Genomic DNA, 14,140 nt, shown 5'->3' on the forward strand with positions numbered 1-14,140 from the left:
ATACAACTAATGGTTTCAAAAAAGCCATTTTATTCATTTTTGGTAAGCAGTTGAACACACACCAGCTGAAACCCTAACAATTACGTCAGTGTGTTCCTATTTCTTCTAATACAGAAGCCTTCAGTAATCAATAAATGTAATACTACAGTACTGACATGTAGCTAACAGTGCTGCGTAACACTGGTACTCATGTTGTATACTATGTTTCTCACAACTGCTGTCAGATGTGACATCTGTACTATATCAAACTCTACCTAAAGTCTTGGTGACTTTCCTGTGCACCTTTATTAATTATTAAAACTTTATTTATAGAGCATTTATCAAAACAAAGTACAAAGTGCTTCACAGAGAGAGAAATAAATGATAAAATACATTAAATTAAAAAATAAAATAAACAGACAGCTCAGGTAAAATCAGGATATGCTTTCCGATAAAAACGCATTTTGAGAAGAGACTTAAAAGAAGACACTGACTCAGACAACCTAATTTCTTCGGGCAAGTTGTTCCAGAGCCTCGGAGCCCTGATGGCAAAAGCTCTGTCCCCCTTAGTTTTCATCCTGGACTCAGGAACAGATAGAACACCCCTGCCCGAAGATCTCAAAGTATGTGAAGGTTCATAAGGGATTATAAGGTCTAAAATATAATCTGGAGGCCGTGAAGAGCCTTAACAGTAATCAATAAGATCTTAAAATCAATCCTAAAACCAACAAGGAGCCAATGTAAAGAGGCTAAAACAGGTGTTATGTGGTCGTACTTCTTGGTCCTGGTTAAAAGCAGAGCAGCTGAGTTCTGTACAGTCTGCAGTCGTGTCAAAGTTTTTTGATTAAAACAAGTGAACAGACTGTTAAAATAATCAAGGCGTGAGGAGATAAAAGCGTGAACAACAGTTTCTGCATCACTAAAATTTAAAATAGATTGGATTTTTGCAATATTTCTGAGGTGATAAAAACATGATTGGACAAGCTTTGTGATATGTTGCTCAAAACAAATTGCTATCAAACAGGACACTGAGATTTCTTACAACAGGCTTGATATGTTTTGACAAGTAACCAGTAAATGGCAGTATTTGTTTAGCAATGTGTTGGGGCCCAATAACAAAGATTTCTTTTTTATTTGCGTTGAGCTGAAGAAAATGTATCGACATCCAGTTTTTTATGTCAGACAGGCAGTCCTGCAGAGAACTCAGTACTAAGGTCAGTGGGCTTGACAGAGAGGTACAACTGTGTGTCATCCGCATAACAATGAAAAGAAATCCCATGTCTGTGGATGACATCACCCTAGGGGAGCATATATAAGGAGAACAGTATTGGTCCAAGAATTGAACCTTGAGGCACACCATAGTTGATATGGGAAAAGGATGACATGAAGTTTTTAATGGTGACACAGAATTTCCTATTGGACAGATAAGATGAGAGGCTGTGGCTCTGGAAGCAAAGTGGGTCGTCCACTAATCACAGTGCTGGGCAGTTCAATCCCCAGCTCCTCCTGTCCACATATCCAAGTGTCCTTGGGCAGTGAACCCCAAATTACCCCAATGGGATTCATCGTCTGGGAACCATGAATGTCTGTACCAAAATGTATGTCAATCCATTTAGTTGATGTGGAGATATTTCACTGTACTGAAAACTTTGGCCTGCTGGTGGTGCTAGAGGAAAGGTCAGAGGATCACCAAAGTCTTAAGGATTCATCCTCTGGGGAACATGAATGTCTGCACAAAGTGTCCATACAATCCATTCAATAGTTGTTGAGATATTTCACTTCGAAACCAAAGTAGTGGATGGAAGCAACCTACAGAGTGACATTGCCATCCCTACAGCCCATAACTGTAAGGTACATCACCAAAACACTGCTATTTTTTTAGTGTTTAAAGGTGGCTTTCTGTTAACAACTTAAGAAATACTACATTATATCATCTTAACCCTGCTTTCTTACTTTCCTTTCACCATTAGTTACCTCTGCTGATCATGCAGGACTTCCACAATTTAGCATTCAGATTCTTCCCTTCACGAATACTGGTCTGCATCCATCTTTCCGTTGAGTTGCTGATCCTTGTTGTCCAGTTTGTGTACCACTCTGAAGGCCTCTAGGAACTCAGTGAAGTCTATACTGCCGTCCTTGTTGAAGTCGATACTTCGGGCCAGGTCATCGATAGCTCTATCATTGATGTCAACCCCCAGGTGGGCACTGAAGAGACGCCAGGTGTGACGAAACTCCTCAATGGAGATCAGACCTGAACATTACGACATACATACACCCACATTACTGAACTTTAAGTAATTCATTTAGAATAATTGACACTTCGGCTTCAAATAGATTCAGTACTTTTTTTTACCTGAATGGTCTTTGTCTATGATGTTGAATATTATCTCAATGTCTGTCCTGTATCTGAACAGAGTTTCAGCCAAGTTTGGAGTGACCTAAAGGAGAAAAGACAAAAAGAAAGTGCAAAAACTGTAGACTACTAAACAACTGTTTAATAGCAGCAGTGGTAGAATAAGTACTATAATCATAAAAATACCAGTGCCACTAAGAAAAAAATCTCCTTTACAAGTAAAGGTACTAGTATGAGCAGTAAAGTGCACTCAATTCAAAAGTACATATTATAAAGAATTGTGTTTAAGATGTAAGTAGTATCTCAATGCTGTAAACAGTCTTGATGTAACTGAGTAAATTAAGAGCCTTTAAGTTTAGGAAGCCATTTTCCACTGTTTTTTTGTGTGGATACCTGGATATAACAGAGTTTAAACTACAGAAATGCATCATATTGTTGCTGTCAGGTGAAAAAACTCAAGTTTTCCCCTCTTGAAGATATTAATTTTGCATGCATGATTACATGCTTAAGAAAAATTCTTTCCCTTTCTAAGACTTAAACCTAGATAAAAACTAACAAACGCACTGTCATCCAGACAGTTTTTAAACGTTCCTGAAAAACTACCATCTACAAGCATCAAATAAATGTAGTGGAGTAAAAAGTACAGCGTTTCCCTTTGAAATGTAAAAAAAGTATAAAGTTACAAGGAAATAAAAAAAAAACACTAAAAGTAAAATATGAGGATCTCAAAATAGCCATTAAAGGACAGTACTTGAGTAAATGTACTTGGTTGCATTCCCTTTTGCTTCTCTGACCTGAGGTAGAGAAATCCCCGTTCCCACATCCTGGAAGCAGGACTGATACTCCACACTGCCATCTGGTGCCAGACGGGCTAAGTGTGGCCGAAGTGTCCTCCAGGGTAGGTCTAGTCTCAGTACAGACTCCAACACCTGAGCCCATTCACTGACTGACACACTACCTGCAAAAAAAGATATGCTTACATATAACAACTACACATGCCAACCTGGGTAAAAACACATTATAAAGTAAGACAAACAAGAGTGAGAAGAGTGCACCGTTGTTTTTGTAGTCGTACTGCTGGAAGCCCGACATCAGCTCAGAGCGATGGGTGAACAGCTTCTCCTTCAGGGCCCTGAGAGCAGAGCCTTCAGCTGCTCGTACGCTGCAGAAACACATACAAACACATGTCATTAACTAAGATTGAGCTTTCTTACATCATTTACAGATATGTATTTTCATTATTGATATATCTGTCAATTAATTCATCACAATTATACAGAGCCAATGGGTGTATCTTCAAATTGCTTGTTTTGACCACTCAGCAGTCCAAAACCCAAAATTATTCAATTTATATTATATATTTAAAACATTGGCCTTAATTTTTCTCTGAATGAACTAATCCATTAATCGACTAATTATTTCAGTATACTATGCCCAGATGTGGTTAATCTGCCGCATTTTACACAAACATATGCACACCAGACACCTTTGTACCTTTGTGTCAGGGTGAGTCTGCGTGTTGTGCGGCTGACTTGGTACTGGTAAAACCGTGGAACCAGTTCTCTGCCCACTTTGATGTACGCACCACGGTTGCTTCCCTCCTCATAATAGTTTGACGCTGAGAAAATGGTGATCACCTATAGAATAAAACATGCACATATTTATTTCTCCAAATTCAAACATTTTAGACGTTTGGACAATTTGAATACATTTATTGCATCCCGTCTACCTGTCCACCATGACAGAGCTCATATCCCTCCTGTTTGCACTCATGGGATCTGATGAGCAGCTGGAGTCCGTGTTGGAGCAGAAGTCTCTGGGTGACGTCAGGGCCGAAGTAGCAGCCTCCTCCTCTGAATGTGTTGGGACTGCAGCCTACTTGGGTTTTAGGATCACTCCACAGTATATCCACTATCTGCAGGAGAGAGGAAAGGAGATAAACGGGCTGAATAAGACACAGAACACAACACAATAGGGCAGAGTTGAACAATATTATTTTCCACTGAATCCACTCTCTGACCTGTTTCCATTCCCGTTCATGTTGTGGAGGTGAAGGAGGGGGAACAGAGGACAGAGAGTCCAGGAAAGGCACTTGGAGGACATTGATTGTGTAAGGCATGCTGGGAGAAGACAGGCACGGACGAGGCGTGAGGCAGGACGGAGTTTGAGGAGAGCAGAGCGAAGAGGAGGACGATGAGGAGGAGGAGGAAGAAGTGGAGGTGGCGCTGTCTTGTCGGCTGAGCCTGCATCGCCTCTTTCTACTGAAAAAAAGAGGTAGAAGAGAGGGTCTGTCTTATTGTACACTGACCTTGAAAACCTTGCAACATCTGTAGGCATCTGTGGGCTGCTGTCAGACCTCTGGTTGGGGGTTCTTTGGTTCTTTCTATGGCTGCGACTGCTGCTGGGATGAGAGCCGTCTGTCGATCTCATTCTTTTCATCTGTCTGCAGGACTGACCAATGTCCAGCTGCTCCAAACTGCGTCTGGGAAACCTCAGGGCAGATTTCACCTAGAAGAGCAGAGAAGAAAAGACAAAAACAAAGTGAGAACCAATGTATTGGTTTTCCAAACTTAAGTTCAAACTGACGTATGTTGAGTTTTTAATAAAGTAATGTAATGTACAGTATGTTGTACAGATTGTAAAGCCCTTTGAGGCAAAGTGGTGAATGGTGAGATTTTGGGCTATATAAATAAAACTGACAAGACTTAACAAATGAGTAAAAACACATCCTTAGTACAGTACTAATTCTTAGTAAGTACTAATTCTTATCAGTAAGGCTTGTGCAACTGCTGCCTACTTCGTCTCATTGTCTGCTGCAAGGCTGGGTTACCAAACTTATTAACAGACTGTTGAAGAAAGTCTAACATGTGCATGTAGGAAGCTCATGGCCCAGATACTTTGCTCAGGAGTTTGTGAAGACCACAACTTAACAGAGAGAAACATGTCTCCAAACGCTGTTGTTGCTCCATGTCTGCTGGATATAAATGTAGCCAACTGTTTGCAACATGTTAGCCATAAAAACTACATTGATGTGTGGTGGCTGTGAAATTATCAGCATTTTTCAAAAGAATTTCTGACCCCTAGTGGCCCAAATGGATTACTGCAGTTAAAAGAGTTTGGATGGAGGACAGGCTTTGGTTGGCTGCTTGTTTCCACTGACCTTGTGTCTCTCTATGGAGCTGAGGAAGTCCAGGTCAGTCTGGTCTGATATCCCTCCGTGAACGATCAGGATCTTTCCGTCAATGACTGTCGCGACGGGCAGAAGGCTGAAAACGTCCTGAAACAGCTGGAGGATCTCACGGCCATGAATCTGCACACAGTAAAAAAATAATAATAATAATAATTTCACAACTGTGGGTAACTCAGCCAGATTAATCCACCCAGCTCCACCAGCTGTGACAGTCAGCAATTATATGGTCCAACCTGCAGAACGTGCAGCTGAGATATGTACATAATAAAAGCAGAATAATGACATGTATCTAGACTTTACTGTACCTTATACTTTTGCATGACTTCTTTTGTGAACCCATATCTGAAACAATGTAAAAACATAAATTTTTTTATGATTTTACTACCCTCACATGGATAAATGTTTTCTTTCCACTCTTCTTGCTACCCACCTGAGGTTCATTATGTGGTCTTCATGGTTTCCTCGGTTCAGGTGCATGTAGTCGGGGTAAAGCAGAAGGTAGGCGAACAGGAGCATGACCACTTCGATGGACTTTTTCCCACGGTCCACAAAGTCCCCATTAAACACATATGGCGTCTCCGCAGAGGGAAGGCCATTCTGAACAACAGCAACATGCCGTAAAAGCAACACATTTTCACAAACCTCAAATCAGATCTTAGAGAAGTCTTGAGTGCATGCTGCAGCTATGTTTGATGTGGCTCTGACTGTCAAACATTTGCTTGTTTAAATGTTCTAAAACTTCTTTTATTTATATAAAATCAGATGTATCTGCATAAGTGAAAGTATCTGCAAAGAAAAGTGTTGTATCGAAAAAAATATAGCTTTACCTTATAAAATATGAGAAGTAAGTCATCAAGCCGCCCATGCAGATCACCTGTACCAAAAGGAAAATCACAACAATGGAGAAATTGGAATCCTATTTCTGACTTAATTGATCTGTGATTTATAGTGGATGTCTAAAATTCCTTAATGGTCTGAAAACAGGACGGTGAATTGCTCCACCTCAACCATCAAACAGTGTGTGTGTTTTTTTTTTTGTCACAAGTATGCTTGAGTTTAATGAGATGCAAATCTGGAGGAGGAGGAAGCCGTGGAAGACGAGTCAAGTGCCCGATCAGTGTGCAAACAAACAAGACCTCCTTTCGTGGAACGTTGCCATTAAGATACAGTCAACTGTATTTAAAACACATTTACAGACATCAGTGATCATTTAACAAGTGAGCAGGTCATTCATTCATTCAGTGACCCACTGTAATGTGCAATGTAGCAGGTGCACAAGCATCATCATCACAGCAGCACATTGTTACGATAAGACTGAAACATTTTCACTTATTTGTACTCGTTTGCACATGTGTACTGTAAAATGACAATTTTGAATCTTGAGTTAACAAGTGAAACTGAGGTCATACCCACCACATATAGTGATCTCTTTGGTGTAGGATGTTGACAAGTGGATGATGTTGGGCATCTGTTTGAGGAGCTTTTTGGTCTCGTACAGCAGCTGCAGAACATATCTGGGATGTAGTGTCTGTGTGGAGGAAAAGTAATGAGTCCCTAAAAGCACCCAAAAATCTAAACCAGACAATCAAAAGTAAGAGTGAGAGAGACCAAAGAGCCATATTCTGTACCTGCTGCTCCTTAAATGCACTGAGGAGAGCATTCGTATCAGAGACGGAGAGAGGAAATGATAGTCGGGGCCCGGTGTATGACTCTGGAACAGCGATCAAGTTGTAGCAGGTCTCTCTGTCTAACCAGGGGTCGACCACCGGGTCCAGCAGCTGGGAGATCAAGTCTGGAGGACACAGTGTGAGGAGCTGTGAACTTAATGACTCATTCTCATAACTGTAAGGCTAAAAGTAGGCAATATCAATAAAATCTTCTACCACAGTATATGTAATCTTATTTCACTCTTTATTCAATATATATTGTGATATACTACTGATATTGATAGACAGAAATGTCTGTTTTTGTAAATTCAGCAAACTGAATCCCTGACAAATCAAGGTATTCAGATAATTCAATACTGCCATAAAGCAGTCCTGCTCATCAATCTGCAACACTGCCCACAATGGCCTAAAACTAGAGATACTGGAGGGGTAGCTACCATGGAATAAACAGTAAAGCTAAAGTATACAGTCATCACCTGATATTTCAGGTATAACCAGAACTGAAAGCAAAAAGTAGAATCCCCACACTGTTTCACGCTGTCATAATTACTTAAATGAATGCAACGTTTTGATCCATCATGAATCTTTGTCAGACCTATGATGGATTAAAACAATAAAGAGGAAATCCATCTATTTTATTCATCAAAGTCTGTTTACAGGGCTTGTTGTATAAAGCCTTTTGTGGCTCCAGCTGCGCAAAATCTGATAAATTACCTCAAATGATGTCACTTGAGTCAGTGTCGGTTGGGTCTGAAGACTACAAGTTTGAAAATGAAAAATATCTGGAGGTGTGGAGTTTGAAAGAAGTGAGCTCACCAGACCCCTGTAGCCCGCCCCTCATCTCTGCTTGAGGCTAGCAGCTCGAGGCTACATTAGCTGATACTAGCATAACATACCCGAATCTACGACCACTGACATTTTGGTCAGAGTTGCATTGTGAGTAATGTAGGGGCCAGGTTTTGACAAGGAAGAAGAATGTGTGGAATAAAAAATGATGATATTTGTGGTTCCTCTTCCATTGTAAAAAGGCATTGAACAGCAATCAGTTTTTTTAATTAACATGGATGGCGTCAAATCTTTCGGGGTGGGGGTGGGTGAAGATTTACCTACTGAACTAAAACATGTCCCATATACAGGTTTTAATTTGTACTACTTTGTAATAAACAGCTTGACAGAACACCACATCCAGCTCTGTGTGATCACTACAATATGCTAATGAAAACTGATGGCCTCTAATTTATGCAAACAAACAACGCATGAGCAGACATCTACCTACGGGCCTATTTCTCTTTTGTAAGGCTTTTGTCTATTTCTCCCTTAGTGTCTATTAAATGTCCTCCATTCTGTCACACACACACAAACACAGAGGCTGTATATAATAAATTCAGACAACAGAGTCTGGCCTCTTTGTATCACTTATGTTGACTCAATGTAAAACCCATGAAGAGGATGTGCTGTAGATGTTCAGCAGTAAGGGCTGGCCTAAGGATTAGCTTGTCAATGGAGCATTATGCTTTTTAGCTGGATGAGTGGGTCAGTACATACTTAAGCCACAGCAGTGTCAGTGCAAACCACCAACACACTGGTCTCCACATGCACAGTAGTTGCTAAGCAACAGGGTATACACAATGGGTTTTCTAATCTAGACCAAAATACAGTGGCATGACTAACAAAACTGGTGTTAATTTGACGGAAGTGAAAAATCTATATATAATCTTCCTGTATTAGAACACGTTCAAAACAACAACCATTAAACACCAACTGATAACTAATAAACTGGTTGCCATTACTGTATTATTAAAAATTCATCTCTCACTATTTGTCTTTACCTAAAGATTAGTTGAAAACATGCTTTTTTTTTAAATCATTCAGTTTCACATAATAGCACAACAGCTAAAAAATTATGTTTAAAGCTATAAAAATACATGAATAAAAGACAAGATGGCTCAGAATAACCTCACAGATTTAAGTTTCAGTATGTCTGAGACACATGCAGCCCTAAAGGTGCTATTACGAGTGAAGGCTTTACACGCACAGCGCAAAATAATAAAGTAGAATAAATTTGTAAGTACCCGCATTCACTGATAATGTGCTACATCACATCCACATGACAGCACCTTTACATTACCTCCAACATTTCCAAATAAGAAGGATGAAATTTGAGTTTTAAATACGCGTAATACCATCTATCGTAATATTCTGTAGATTTTGGTTCCTAACCTGGCCCATTTCCATTAATCTGAGTGAAGTTGTCAAGCATGAAACTGAAGAAACTGGAGAGCTGGAGAAAGAAAAAAACACAAAAACGTGTTTAAGTTTTACGATGCTTCTGAAAATTATCATACAGAAATGCCTGTGCTGAGAGTCACCTGTAGCTGGTCCTGTTCCCCGGCGTATTCAATGGACTGAAAGATGTTCCAGGTGTACCTGCGCCTCATCTCCAGACGGGCCATGTAGCGCCGGTACCATCGCTGGATCAAAACAGCTGCCTTCATAGCTACGACAAAATATTTAGATGGGAGACATGTTTAAATATCTGGAGTCACATACATACAGTACATGAATATGACATGTGAGACTCTTCAGCTCTTATTTAGTATTCTAGCACAGCAAAGTGCTACAATACTTCGTCTCTCATTCAAGAGCGGTTTCTGATCCAAACGCTAAAGCTAATTTTACTGCATTTTTTGTAAGCTGGCACTCTGGAAAACATCATCACGTAAATATGTAAAAATGAACAAAGATACACACACACACACACACAGGTGCATGCACACGTCACAGACTGATCTTTGGAGGTGATCAGCGTCTTACTCAGAGCCGGGCTGGGAGTCTTAACTGTGTCATCTGTGAGAAGAAAAACTACAGTTCAGCACAAGATCCTGGTAATTAAATAAACTCATGTGCAAGGCAACACACACACACACACACACACACACACACACAGTGAGAGAGATAACAAGACACAGGGGAGGTAATGAGCAGTGGGACTGGAAAAACTAAGCAAATTAAAAGAGCTTTCAGGAGAAACAGCACTCATTAAAGAGAGGAGAGAAGACTGTGGAGACAGAAAAGCACCATCTGTCAAACATCTGGGTGTGTGTGTGTGTGTGTGTGCGCAACAAGTCTGAGGAAAATTTACTACTGCAAAATTAATTACAATCAGGTTCATACTACACAGTGTGACATTGAGAGTTATTTCTGAGCTTGCACTCCAATTACTATCCAACACATTTATGGCCTATTTATGCTCAGCTTGTCTACCCACACATCAGGCATACAAACATGTCAGCTCTAATTTGATGCTTATGTGTTTCTTCATGCCTTTCCTCTGAGGCAACAGGTCCAAATGTCAAAACTTTCCTGGGACAAACAAAACAAACCCAAACAAGTCCTGGATGGATTAAAGGGACCATAATAACAGCTACCTGCCTTTTGAATCAGTAAAATCTGTTAACCAGCCACACATCTTTACCTGTCTCCACTCTTTTCCCTTGTGTCTCCGTAGCAACGGAGGTGCCACATCCCATGATGACCAACAAGGAGTTTCCAGGGTCACATCAGTCAGTTTTTCCCAATCTGGTAGCAGTAGGTCACATCTGACTGGTGGCATTGACATCTGCCATTAGACCTGAAACGTAAAAACACCACTGTTACCATGCTGCATCAGCCAGTGGTTGATACATAGACACCTAGAAACACCTGTAGGGGTTAGAAGTGATTCTTATATTAACAAGCATGTAGTCATGTGTGATACCGCTGTAAAGTCAAAATTGATCGAATTAGTGGAAAAATTAGGGGTTAAGGCTCAAAGCAGTTTTCTTTCCACCTCATTTGAAACCTTTAAGGATGGTCAAAAAATGTGCATGAAAATTCGGCTTCAATTTACAATCTTCACAACACATGCCAGAATAACGAAGCAAAAAGTTAAGCTTGTAAATGGCTGCTATTCACGCTTCTCAAAACAGACCGTGCTTTTAACAAATCAGAGAAATATATGTAACAAATCAAAGGACAATGTTGCTTAATGCGCATCACTTTCCAACATTTTCACACAGCATCATATTCCAAAGACGTATTTTAGGCATATTTAGCGCAAGTAAATCATCAGTGTATGTTTTTGATGGTTCCTACCTGCAGCTTGTATCCGCGCGATCCGGAAATCATGAATGGGACACACAAGCCATGTGATGCCCCCCCCCACATACACACACACACATAAAAAGACATTTGCATCGAAACTGCAGACAAAAAGCTTGCGATAAATTTAAACGACTGTTAAAGGTAATAACAGCGGTGAAATGTTTCCAGAGAAGCTGTGGGCGCTGCAGGAGGAGACCAGGGCGCACAGAAAGGAGGCAGAGGCATCGCCAGGTGGATTGAAACCACATCACAGAGAGGAGGGATCGCTGTTCCTCCTTGAAATCGAAATATTGTCGAAACTGCCGGGACTCAGTTCGTTTGTCGCTTAAACCTCAGTGTCCCGCGTATATTTTGCGAAATTCTGACTTTTTAGCCTCACAAGGAGGACGCCAGTTCACACTTCTTCACAAGATGTCATGACTGGAACTAGCCATGAAAGCTGCTGTGGATTATCGTGATCCTCAAAAGATGAATTCAATAACCTTGCGCCACCCTCAGGTCTATTAACAGGTTGATAATTTTCAATCCAAAATTTGTTTTCTGTTGTGTCAACAGTCCTTTAACAACTTTTTAAGAGGGTTATTTAGACCTTTAGCCTTGTTTAAAACAGAAAACCAGATCCAAAGTCAACAACCACATGTGTGGGCAAAGTAATTAAGTAGCCTAATTATAATATGAATTTAATTTACAACTAATTGAGAACCAGACATATCAAACTAGAGGTCGATTTCAGGGGGACAAATTGGTTAATATACCAATTTGACAGCAAGCGAGGATAGATGTGAGCCTTTTATGCTTTTAGTTTACATTTAAAAAGGTAAGCAGTAGGGTTCATATAAAAACCTGCTCACTCCCATTTTTTGCAGTTGTATGTTTTGAATGCAGAGCAGACCTTACTGGATTTGACCTCACCTTCTACCAACTTTTGTTTTTAAAAGGCTGAAATAATATCCAGACTAACCTGCTAATGGAGCCACCATGTCAAGTGCACCAAATCTGAGAAATGCAACCAGATAAAACAAGTTTATTCCAGCATGTGCCAGATCAGGAATTTGCATTCAAAACTTCTAACCTGTCCCTACACCCACTTAAAATTTGTTTAACAGTTTGTCATTAATCTTTCACAAATAATCAACTATAACTTACTGCTATGGGGTGAGTACTTAAAGCTGTTTTACTTAATGACTTGGAATCACCATGTAGAACTTGCATAAAAAGGCAACACATTAAAATTTAAAATGAAGTCTTTAATGATAGTTAATAAAAATAAAATTTTCAGTTCATGTCCAACTCTTCATGCAGCTGCTCTCGTACGAATCCTCCGTCGTACAAGGACGACAGCAGCATTGATCTCCTGCAGAGTGATGACTTTTAGTCTGTTGGTTCTCGACAGCCGGAAAGCCTCAGAGCTCACCAGTCTGAGCACGACTGGTTTGGAAAAACTGAGCCGACTGGCCAGGAAATCTACACTCCTCATCCCAGCCGGACGGACCTGCAGGAGAGACAAAAAGTCAAAGGAGGTTTTGAGCAGCATTTTTGGACTCTTTTCATGGTCTCAATCCAAAGCACTGTAACCTGCACAGTACACTAGGAAAGACCTGCTGTAGTAATATTTAAATCATCCTAAGAAAAAACAAGAATCTCCACTTTTAAACACCACATGTCCACTCAAGTTACTGCTTTTGCTGTTGTTCTAACCTCTTTATGAGCTCTGTAGATGAGAATGGAGTGAACTCGAAGCCTCCTCTTTGTTTGTGAAGGAAACCTGCGTATTGCTTGGACAGGAGCCTTCATTTCGCTGTTTTGTTTAGTCAAAAACAAACAGAAAGAAACCAACTGACGAAATTAACAGCAACTTTTTCAGAAGGCCACCAGGAATGAGAGCAGTATAGAAAAGACTGTGTGAGGAGTGAAAATGATGTTTTAATGAACACAAACTGCAAACAGCTTTGCTTAATTAGGCTTAATTACTTTCACCCACTAGGCTTTGAAAACCTCAGTGTGAGTTCAGACATCTTAGCCTGAGTATCTACAGTAGAGGGAGAGAGAGAAAAGTCAAATACCCTTTTAAATCCCACTTTAATCATAGTTTTCTGTTAAATAGAAATGTATTTTGTTATTCTGGAGTGAAAAACTTCCCACATTTTAGGCTTTTCCTTCATCACTTACCACAATTCTTATCACTAGAGAAACAAACTCATAGAGAAGCAAAATTGTGGATTTATGTTTGAAGAGTTTTGGATCCCTTTTCTCTCATTTTACAGTATAAATAGAACATTTCAGCTGTGAGGATTTGTAGATTCACTCGTGTGTAGAGGGGATGTTGAAATGCAAGCAGATTTTATTCTAGGATACACTTTTGTCTTTGTATTAAATTGTGTCTAATCTTCATGTGACAATCCAATAATTCATTTCTTTGGCATATAAACACTACTGGATTACTGAGCCTGATACTGATATTGATATTTAAGAAGTTCTGATAACAATATGTCAGCTGATATTCTTCTTCCTTCTTTTTTTTACATAAACATTTCTGATGAGAATCCTTTCATATGGCTATGAAAGATTTGTGCTGAGTGTGACATTTACGGTTGTAAAATAAACTTGTCAGTGTTTCTAAATGACCTCAAACATGCTGTACCTTTGGCAGAATTTTTTTATTACGACATATAACATTATATTTGTGAAAATCCAATATCAGCTGATTTACCAGATGGGCTCTACTTAATTTTTTTTTCGTTCTTCATTTTATCATTATTGTTACTGCTTGTGGGGTTTTTCTTCTTGTTATTACATCATGACAAATGT

General features: G+C 39.8%; 1 protein-coding gene across 4 annotated transcripts; it reads right to left on the reverse strand.

Annotated features, from left to right (window-relative positions):
* Positions 1–1,288: 1,288 nt before the first annotated feature.
* On the reverse strand, positions 1,289–13,966 carry ppef1 (protein phosphatase, EF-hand calcium binding domain 1). 4 transcript variants are annotated; one of them, XM_044198437.1, is made up of 20 exons: positions 13,031–13,966; positions 11,324–12,824; positions 10,665–10,820; positions 9,941–10,036; positions 9,559–9,686; positions 9,410–9,470; positions 7,151–7,314; positions 6,936–7,050; positions 6,350–6,396; positions 5,953–6,119; positions 5,828–5,864; positions 5,493–5,642; positions 4,689–4,840; positions 4,353–4,593; positions 4,062–4,247; positions 3,827–3,969; positions 3,388–3,494; positions 3,127–3,290; positions 2,333–2,417; positions 1,289–2,230 (listed from the first exon to the last, which is right to left on the reverse strand). In XM_044198437.1, the coding sequence occupies exons 3-20, from the start codon at positions 10,717–10,719 to the stop codon at positions 2,004–2,006; spliced, it is 2,325 nt and encodes a 774-aa protein (XP_044054372.1). In that variant the 5' UTR covers positions 10,720–10,820; positions 11,324–12,824; positions 13,031–13,966; the 3' UTR covers positions 1,289–2,003. The 4 variants fall into 4 exon arrangements, with proteins under 4 accessions (XP_044054372.1, XP_044054383.1, XP_044054393.1 ...); XM_044198448.1 differs by having other exon boundaries at positions 10,004–10,036; positions 13,031–13,965; XM_044198458.1 differs by lacking the exon at positions 9,941–10,036 and having other exon boundaries at positions 13,031–13,964.
* Between the last annotated feature and the right edge of the window lie 174 nt (positions 13,967–14,140).

Source organism: Siniperca chuatsi, linkage group LG1 (genome assembly GCF_020085105.1).
Source record: "Siniperca chuatsi isolate FFG_IHB_CAS linkage group LG1, ASM2008510v1, whole genome shotgun sequence".
NCBI classification, from domain to species: Eukaryota; Metazoa; Chordata; class Actinopteri; order Centrarchiformes; family Sinipercidae; genus Siniperca; species Siniperca chuatsi.

Excerpts from the sequence above, each read along its gene's own strand:
- ppef1 (XM_044198437.1), bottom strand. The coding sequence starts at position 10,719 with ATGGGATGTGGCACCTCCGTTGCTACGGAGACACAAGGGAAAAGAGTG. Across the intron at positions 10,037-10,664 it reads AGGGAAAAGAGTGGAGACAG|ATGACACAGTTAAGACTCCC; the intron begins GTAAAGATGTGT and ends TTCTTCTCACAG. Across the intron at positions 5,865-5,952 it reads GACCACATAATGAACCTCAG|ATATGGGTTCACAAAAGAAG; the intron begins GTGGGTAGCAAG and ends ACATTGTTTCAG.